The sequence below is a fragment of the Crocodylus porosus genome, unplaced genomic scaffold (assembly GCF_001723895.1).
Source record: "Crocodylus porosus isolate Cpor-Errol unplaced genomic scaffold, CroPor_comp1, whole genome shotgun sequence".
Taxonomy (NCBI): Eukaryota; Metazoa; Chordata; order Crocodylia; family Crocodylidae; genus Crocodylus; species Crocodylus porosus.
In genome coordinates, this window is record NW_017728943.1 from 67,951,916 (window position 1) to 67,962,238 (window position 10,323).

Here is a 10,323-nt window from a genome sequence, read left to right on the forward strand (position 1 = left end):
TCAGCCTTCACAAGAGAAGGCTGAGGGGGGACCTGGTGACTGTCTATAAACTCACTGGGGGGACCAGAAGGGTTTGGGGGAGACACTGTTTCCCTTATCGCCTCCTGGCATGACAAGGAATAATGGACACAAATTATTGGAGAATAGGTTTAGATTGGACATCTGCAAGACCTACTTCATAGTTAGGGCGGCTAGGATCTGGAACCAACTTCCTAGGGAAGTGGTGCTGGCTCCTACCCTGGGGATCTTTAAGAAGAGGCTTGATGCCTACCTGGCTGGAGTCATTTGAGCCCAGTTTTTCTCCTGCCCAGGCGGGGGGTCGGACTTGAAGATCTACAAGGTCCCTTCCCATCATAATTCTATGATTCTATGACTCCAGTGATGTACTTTGCTGTATATAGAGCTGGTTAAAGGATGCAGAAAGCATGCTTGTTAACATTTATTTGAATTTGTTTCCCTGAAGATGTCATGGATTTAATGTTGTTATTCTCAAATATTTACCAAATAGTTTGTGCAACAGACTATTTCAAGGGGCTGAATTGATTTATAGTTTAAAAAATGGCTACAGTTGTCAGTTAATTTATTCACAATGAATAATTCACCCAGGTCTAACTATATTCAAAATGAATTTGTGCTACCAGAAAAGAACATTTAAACACCCAGAAGTATTATTAAGGGACCTTACATTTTGGAATTTTTTGTCTTGGAATGAATTTAATATTTTTGTATTTAATGTAGAGTAGTAAAAATAAGGCCCAAATTTAGCAACCCCTTACACATGTACTGAACTTTACCATTGTGTATGGCTGACACTATTATGGATAAGTATACAGGATTGAGGCCCAATACTATTTTATATGTGCAAATCAGGGACTAGTTACGACTATTCTGAGAACAATAAGCAAAAATATGATCTTAGGGTGTTATCAACCTTAGTTTTTCATGAACTTACTTTTGTTTGATATTATCTTAAATATATTTCTGTAGAAATTGACTTTCTGTAACACTAGTAAGCTTTATATGACCAATCTGTTACCTTTTAGTGAAGCAATTTAGTAATTCATCCAAGACGTTTGGCATGTGTTCCACATAATGGTGCAATGGGATCTATTCCCCAATCTCAGCAATCACACCTCTTGCCATGCCACACGTGCCTGGCAGGATGCATAATTTGGGATCATGGATCAGATCTTAATCATGCCATTATTACTTGCCAGTTCAGGGGAGCCCAGGATCATAATTCCAGGCAGTAGAAAACTAGATGCCTGGTGAACCATTGTGGTCCCAGGGTTGGGACTGCCAGTCAGGTGATTGTTGGTCTCAGCCTTGGGACCACACCAAAGCTGGTTCAAGACTCCAGTGAAGTCCTGGGTCTGGAACCAACAATCAGCTGATTGTTGATCTCAACCTCAGGACTGCACTGTGGTCCAGAGGCCCACCATGCAACTGGCATCAGGCTGCATGGCAGGGACCTTGCCCCACAATCATTTTAAAGTGCAATGGAAATCAACCACAAAATTATTACACAGTTTTTGGAATAGTTTTGAGGCTTATTTCTCATATTATCATGCCATTACTTGCATGAACGTTTAGCTGAGTTACTATTTAAGACTTGATTAACTGGGTAATCATGCCTGAAGTGTAACCTCTTCTAGGGACAATTGTTTTGTCTTAATAGATAGCAGATCAATATGTTATATGATAGAATTGCTCTGTGGCGGATAAATGCATTGATAACGTATTTTAATTAAAAAATAATAGCCTATTTGTGACACTATTATTTAGGGAGTATAAGAAAATATGATGCTGTAAAATAATGCTTATTTTTATAGTAATAACTATGCTTAGAATCAAGTCCTGGAAAATGGTTAAGTGCCAGTGTGTCTAGTACATATTGAATCAATGTTTGTTTCCCTTAGGATTCCTGGGATGAAATTTGCATTGGTAGTGTGGACATGAAAGGGACGATGGGTTGCCCCAGGTAAATGTTGAGGAAGATACTGGAAGAAAAAAATGTTAAAAAAAACTTCTGTGGTCTAACATTATGTGTCTCTTCAGGTGTCTTTTAACAACTATTGATCCAGAAACTGGGATCATGGACAGGAAAGAACCACTGGAAACACTGAAAAGGTAGTAAAAATATGTTAGTGCTTCTCATCTTTTGCTTGTGTTAGCAAGGCAGATATGGATGATTGCCAGTAAGCCAGTAACATTTAAAAAAATAAGTTTTGAAATGCATGCTGTATGCCATTGTGCACTCCTAAAGGTGTCTACATTTGGCTCAGTCCTATCTTGTCCTGCACAGGCGCATTGTATTGAAAAGAGGACTCGATGCAGAGACATAACTGGGCAGTTCCACATGTGGGGCAGCTACAATACATGGGGCAGAGCAGGCAGTATGGCCAGTTGCTGCTGGAGCAGCAGCAACCACACCTGCTTTCATGCTCCCACACATAGGCAGTACTTGGAGCTGATGCCTTTGTCACCTTCCACTCAGTTATACTACTTCCTGGTTCTGTCTTCCCCCTTTTCCACATTTTCTCTCCCCTTCCTCAACCCAAGAGTATGAATAATATGGGTCAGACTGGTAGCATCACCTATTATTAAGATTGTCAAACATTTCCTGTTGTAAAATCCCATTTTAAGTTGCTTATAGCTTTGCTAAATTTGAATAGTATGGGCTGAATTTTTCAATGCTGAGTATGTCTCAGAGTGGGGGAGGAAAAAACTGAGCCATGGAGGGTAATGCTGGGGGAGAGAAAAAGTGGAGCTGGGAGTTGCAGAGTGGCAGTACTTGGGATAAGAGTAGGTGGCCAAGGAGACTGAGACTGGAAGCCTTCTTAAAGAAGATGTAGTAAACAAAACTTTCCAAACTTAAATGCTCCAACAGCAATCCGCAGCAATATCATCAACCTGTCCAATAAAACTCTTAGCCCTGCTGAATGTCTGCACTGCCTTGTGGTCATTCCTTCTTCCCTCCTACACAATTCAAGAAGGTATAGCTGTATGGGGATCTCAAGGCTTTTTCTACTGCCTTTAAAGGAATAATTCTATGACCCAGAGCTACACAATGATCAAGCTATCACAGACTTGACCTTTGTGCAGCACAAGATGAAGGACGTCTCCACCTGAGGGTTCTAGGCTCACTCTGTCCCGTACATAAATTGTTTCCATGTTTGTGCCCACCCTGAAGTTGTAACATATAAGCTGGTTGTTATTATGGACAAAACAGCATACACACAGGAAACTGAAAGAGAACATTCCAACCCTGAGTTTTACAGAACAATACCAGAGGGAACTATGCAAGCTCTTCAAGGTACTACCTCCAGAAACACAGAAAAGGATATTTTTTCCTGGGCTTTCAGGAACCCAGACCAGGCACCTTTTTACTTGTTATTCAAGATCCACCAATGTGACAACCCGAGATGGCCCATTGTCTCTGGCGTTGGAACCATTATAGAGGGAGTTTCTGGCTCCATTTACTCTATCCTACTCCCATGTGCCTCTGGAGCTGCCAGCAAACTTCTTAAATAAACTAGGCTGCATTGACAAGCATGCAGCAAGCACCATAATAGCTACCATGATGTCACATCTCTGTACACCAGCATCCCCCTGTGAGAATGGATTACAAGCCTTAAAAAGCATTAATCCACACAATGGCACTGCTTTTGTTTCCATTTCACTGTCCCATTTTTTCCTTGCACACAGCTATTTCAGACTTGGAGACTCCATGTACCTACAAGCGAACAACCCTGCCATAAGCACGTGCATGGCCCCCCTAGTATGCCAATGTATTTAGGACAAACCTTGAAATCTGTTTCCTCCTTGGGTGCCCTCTCATGCCTAGTATCCCCAAGGTACATCGATGACATCTTTATCATGTCATGGAAAGGAATCTAGATACATTTCACCAGGGTTTTAACAACTTCCACCTATCTATCAAACTTACTTTTGACTACTCAACCCAGAATCTTCATTTCTTGGATGCCACTATGAAACTTTACAGTAGTCACATCGCCACCACATTGTATCAGAAATTAACTGACTGATACAGCTACATCCATGCCACTAGCTTTCATCCTAAGCACACCACTAGATTCATCATCTACACAGCAAAGTTCTACATTTCAACTGTATCTGCTCTGATCTCCTCAGCTGGGATGCACACCATAAGGAGCTGGAGCAGGGATTCTTATACTTACAATGCAATCCCAAAGCTATAGCCACTCAAATCAATACAGCCAGACTCAGACCCCACTTCAACCAGCTACAATAGCAACCCTGTAACAAAGACAACAGAATCCTTGTTGTCACCTACAGTCCCCAGCTTGAACACCTTGGACACATCATTAACGACCTTAAACCCCTCCCTCTTGGAAAGAAATAACTATCTCAAGGTAGCCTTGGGGTGCAAGTCTGTCCTGGCTTACAGGTAGTGCCCCAATCAGCATCATTCCAGCAACAGACTACTTAACTCCTATTCTCACCATGGCACCAGGCCTTGCAATGTACCCACATGCCAGCAGTGCCTGCTCATCAACACAGACCAAGAAGTCAGTCACACAAAAGTCCATGGCAGAACACTTCAGTCTCTCTGGACGTTCCATCACTGACATCAGCTGTTCTTAAACAACACAACTTTAAAAGCCAACTTGAAGGTAAAATTGCGGAACACGAAATCATCCGCAGACTGCACTGTGTTACGTGTGGTTTAGAATAAACCGAGACCATGGATTCTTATTTCATTACCTAGGCTACCTGTGTAAGTCCTCCCCTTTGATTTCTTCAACTTACTTTTGCTTCTCAGCAGTACCTCCTCGTTTCCTTTCCCTTTTCCTGCCATTTAAATTTAAATTACTTTATTGCTTTCTGTTTGCTCCTTTCCTCTTCCGCTCTGAAAGTCCATTCATAGCATTCAGGGAAGAAGGCTGCAGCCTATGAATGCTTATGCCTCTCTGAACAAGTGCCACCCTGCCCTAGTTTCTACCCAGAAATGAGAAATATATCACTAGTAATTCAGTGGCAGGGGTAAAATCCAGTCTGCTAAGCTAATATTCAACCACCTTAACAATGAGACTATCATCACTTCCCCTGCAAATTTCCTGTTTTATTCACTATCCACTTTCCAACTTCTGTCCACAGAGTAGATCCCTAGAATGTACTGGATGAGACTGAGTCCTTTTTGAGATATATATGTAAATATATACATATATGTATTTGTATAATACATATAGACAAAGGGCAGAAGTAAGGTTTTGCAATCTACCTGTATATGGCGTGTGCTTAGATGCTTAAGGGTTTTTCATGCATAATGCATATACATTGCATGTGTGTCTGAATATAATCAACCAATGTTCTTTGGGTAAATCTGATATCTTTTACTAGATTGTTTATTAGACTACCTCAAATAGTTGGAAAAATTCTTAGCAAGCTTTCAGGTATAAATACCTTTCCTGTTGTATGCAAGCTTTTCCATTCCATTAATTGTTTCATTAACAGCAGGTTAGCTCTTGTCTATGAAGGTGACCAAAATGGGAGATCAAGTGTTCTGTAAATGTGGCCCTATAAAATAATGCTTTCTTGATGTAAATTGGTATACCATCAGGCCTCAGTCTTGTAATTGCCTATGTGTATGTCTAAAGTTACTGCCACAAATAATTTACTTCATAATAGTTCAGTTAAGCATATGTGCAGAATGTGTATTGGATTTGGTCTTTAGTAACCTTCTTTCCTATGTCAGTGTGCTGGACAGAGGATTTAAATGTTGGATCTGTCTGTAAAACTAAATAAGCTTCCTCCATCCATTCAGATGCACTGAAAGTGTATTGGTACTTGAACAGATCTTGCAAATAGTTATGTAAGAGAGATACTTTAGGCACACCAGGAATCTCACTGAACTCACTCACTTCAGTATTCACCCTACATTGTATTGTAATTCACATAACTTTTTAGTCAGTGGTCTACTGTTTCCAGATGCTGTACTTTAATATTAAAAAAAAAATCTTAAACCAAAATTTTTACTCTTTGTAATCCTTTGAAATTATGGGCCTCAAATGTTTCTATACCTTTTATTTTCTTCCACTGCCCTTATTATAGGGTTGTTTGTGTGTAATGGTTAGACTATTTTCATACTATGTTTTTCTTTGGAGTTTGACTCTACATGAGTATTCTGGTAAATGGTAAAACGTGCTGGGAGTTGAGATTAGACAGTATAAGAAATGGTGATTTACTAACTTAGAATAAAGGATGCTAGTAAAGCTGTGTCAAAACAAGAACATTAAACATTGTATAGGGTACTTCTGAAGGAACCTTATTTCGTAATTTGAAACATACACAAAATCTGAGTACCTATATATGTTTAACTGCTGTATTTCAAACTTCACTTCTTGAAACCATGCTTTAATTTATCACAGCTGATAACATTCTTCTTCTCTCTGCAGTTACCGTCTGTGTGATCCATCTGAACAATACTTATACAAATCCAGTCCTCTCTTTGGCTGGTATTTTGGTGTTGATAAGACTGGAACAATTCAAGTTGGAGACCCTGTCTACAAAATAATAAAATGATAGAAAATGCATTTTGAGTAGAAGATACTTTCTTTGCTCTTACTGGTGAATAATCTTTCTCGAAGCACAGTACCTGAAATAAATTTTCTTTGTAATTTCTTGAGATACAAGGTTCTGTATGTTGCATTCCTTGGGACTCTCTAAGGTCCATTATCTTTAATTGGATCATGTAGAGTGCAAGTTCCTTGAAAATGTGTTGTCTGCCAAAGTGCTTTTTGCACCCAAATCTTTATTTTTTTTCCCTTTAGACTATAAAGGATGAAGGCCCAGATCCAAAAAAAGACTTGAGCTACATAAAACTAACTTTATGTTGTCTGGTCCCCATAGAAATACCTACAACTCTTATTGAGGCCTCCTGGTGTAATATGTGGAGATAGGAGATCTCTCATTGATCTGAGTCAGTGTCAAACACTTTTATAATTTTATATACATTCTAATCTGTAGAATCATGAGGTAGAAGGACAAGTTGGAGGATGATAGCTGTATGCTTCCTTCTGGGGTAGCATACATTTTTAATTTACACATGAATTCCAATATCTTGAAAATGAAACAAAACAGCTTTTGAAATAGTTTGACCTCTTGCTACTTTATTACAGGTTGGTAGAGAGTGGAAGAAATTTGAAGTAGCCAAGGAATGAGTCAACAAAGCAAGAAGTAGGTAGACTGCTTTGAAGTTTCAGTTCTTTACTTTTTTGTGTGGATATTAAATTGAGATTTTTTTTTTACGTTCCTAGCTGATGCCATAATAAACTGATAAATCAGGCTCTTATAACTGATTAATTTAACCATTTATCAGACTTGAAGGGGAGGAGTGTGTCCAGAATAATACTAACATTAGTTTATCCTCAGCAATATCACTGACAATAATGCATACAGGTCCCAGTATCAGCCACTGTAGAAATGTAACTTTGTTACTGGATTGTTATGTTCATTGCAGTGACTGGTGGCTGGGAGTGGAATAACAAGCAAGTGTTGTTTTGGGCTTTTATTTGGTTTGTTTTTTATATATAGATGCATCAAAATAATCCAGTTGGTTGAAGAAATTATAGTATGTATCACAGGACCTTAAAATATTCAAGGCTGAGAACTTTTGCAGTATTCAATGTTGTTGAGCAAAGACAATGTACTGACAGGTAAAATAAATTAGTTAAGTGTGTCAAGGGAAGTTGTTCTTTCCTGTGTCAGAAAGTGGAATAAAGAGAGCTGTATAATTGCTCCTTGCCATAGGTGAATGTTTAAATTATCCTAGCATGACACATATTATAAGTAATGCTGCGTTAGTCATGTTATATTTAACTATGTTACTGTTATTGACTGTAATCATTTTGGAAGTCTGTGATGTTTGCAAATAAAAATGTTACATCCATACTCTTGTTTTTGAAAGAAATGTCAGGAAGTTCAGTTCTGATTTATATTCTGTAAAGAAAGCATTTTGGGTTGATTTTAGCTTAATCCTAAAAAGCTCATGTTTTTGAGTCTAAAAAGCTGAATGAAATATAAATGCATTAAATTTACAGTACTTAAATGTGGCCTTTCTGGAAGCTGAGGGCATTTAAATATTTTAACAGAAATGTCTTTGTTTAACTGATGGAAAAATTAGTTATCTGATTTGCACTAAAGTAGCTCAGGAAACTTCACTGAATAAATGGGCTAATCAGACAGCATTAAATGATTTTCTAAAAGTATTAATTTCAAACTGTAAAACACATTTTAACTTTGGAAATAAATACAAATCAAAACTATAAAGTGCTGTGGAGTCCTAACCACTTAAGAAAATGTACAATTTTAGTTGCTTGTTCTTTTGGCGTTTAACCATTGCTCTGCCTACCTTGTGTCTGATGTTGTAGGCAAGACTTGTTGCACAGTGAAAGGCTTTGTGGAAGAAGCAGCTGTGTAATAACCCATATCAAGTCTCCTGCATCTTTGATGCAAGAAGCTTCAGTACAGAAGATCCTTTGGATTTTTGATCTGGAGAAAAAAAATCCTGGATTGTGTGGCAAACTTGAGATGTGTGGATAGCAAAGCAATGGAACATATTATAGCCAAGGTATTGTCCACCTTATCTAGAGCAATAGAGATGAGAACAAAAACTTGAGGACTCGGTGTGGCAGACGAGAACCTTGCCCTTGCTGTGGTTCCTTTGCTGCTGGGCTCGTACCACAAAAAAAATGGAGCGCTGGATTTGATGCCTCTTTCATTAATGTAAGTCAGCTCCATGCTTCCCTCTCCTCAGCAAATAGGGGAGGTATTGAAGGTATGACTGATGGCAAGGATAGGGCTGGAATTCAGCTGCATAAAAGCACTGAGAGATGTAAGTAGCCAAAGCAGAATGGGAAACTCTTTAAGGCTGTGTCTGTAATCATGAAGTTACTGTCAACAGCAGCCCCTTCAAGCATCATACTTTGGTTCAAATGGTCTGCCCTTAAACCTGAAGCAGTGTCTATAACACAATGGGTGGGTATCAGTGCCAGTTAGCCTGCCCTTAAACTAATTAATCTACCTGTAGGGCCATGACTACATTGCTTCCAGTTTAGAGGAAACAGGAATTTTTTGGGTGATATGTTTTATTGGACCAACGTTACAGTTGGAAGAAATACAGTTGGTCCAATAAAAGATATTCCTAAAATCCTACCTTGTCTCTCATATTTCCTTGAGCATCATGCCTACGACACTTCAGTTTAGGAGGCAGTCTGCCCAAGCACTGCAGGGTGCTTGAGGGTGCTGGTGCAAGATCAGGCATCTTGAGAGGTAACCTAAGATTCCCTCAGCAGTATAAAGAATGTGGTTGCTTAACAGGATTAATTCTTCACTGCTGGGTTAATTAATTATAGTTCTCCCTGCTCTCAGTTACTAAACACCACTTTCAAGCAGGTTATGCAACTTTTTTACCTCTGACATTTGTCACAGTAGATTTTCCTTTAGCAGAAGGGACATGATATCTGCTTAGTTTTAACAGTCAAGTTCCCAGGGGAGACTGGGTGGATAAAGGGTCTCATGTGCTCTCTTTGAGTGTGCCAGCCCATAACTAACTAACTAGTTAAAGCATTTTTTCTCTCAAAGAGGAGAGATTCTTCTTAAAAATAGAGCATAGAAAATGCCTGCAATTTGTCAGGGCCTGCATGCTTGTTCTCCCCGTGAGGGTGGGGGTTGGGTCGCAGAGAATGAGTGAGCACTTAGGAGAGCGAGATGGGGTGTGTGTTGGGGGGCAGCTGCCCACAGACTGGGTGTTTTTACATGTGCTCCCTGGGGGAGGGAAGGGCGCTTTAATTAAAGCAGCTCTGAGAGCCGCTAGAGTTAAAGTACTGCAGCATTTCATGTATCAGTGTCCCCACACTTCAAAATGGTGGTGGGAGTGCTTTAACTATAGCTCTTAGTAAGAGCCCCACCACCGTTTTGAAGTGCAGGGATGCTGATACACAAGACACAGAGGCTGGCTGGAGTGCGGTAATAAGCACGCTCCAGAAGACTTGATTAATTGAGTCTGCTCCAACACACTGTAGTTACAACATGTAGGAGCAGCCTCCCCTCATGTTTACAGGTACCCCACATGCGGTTGAGGTTGTGGACTTTGATGTGGGACAGTTGTTGTGAACAGGGAGGCACGGCAGCCCTTTCCTGGAGCCTGGGACTGCTGATCTGCTTCAACCCAATGGGGCTGTGTGGCTGGGAGATTTCATAGATTTCATAGACATTAGGGCTGGAAGGGACCTCGGGAGATCATCGAGTCCAGCCCCCTGCCCAAAGGGCAGGAAGTCA

General features: G+C 39.9%; 1 protein-coding gene across 4 annotated transcripts in view; it reads left to right on the forward strand.

Annotated features, from left to right (window-relative positions):
- LOC109319747 (mitochondrial amidoxime reducing component 2-like) overlaps positions 1-8,313 on the forward strand; it is a 19,088-nt gene extending 10,775 nt beyond the window's left edge. For 3 of the 4 annotated variants that reach the window (XM_019549504.1, XM_019549507.1, XM_019549506.1), the window contains 4 exons: positions 1,920-1,981; positions 2,059-2,130; positions 6,441-6,612; positions 7,164-8,313. In XM_019549504.1, the coding sequence (XP_019405049.1) occupies positions 1,920-1,981; positions 2,059-2,130; positions 6,441-6,567 (261 nt within the window). In that variant the 3' untranslated portion in view covers positions 6,568-6,612; positions 7,164-8,313. The remainder of the gene's footprint in view (positions 1-1,919; positions 1,982-2,058; positions 2,131-6,440; positions 6,613-7,163) is intronic. The other variant, XM_019549505.1, reaches the window with a different exon arrangement.
- Positions 8,314-10,323: the final 2,010 nt, after the last annotated feature.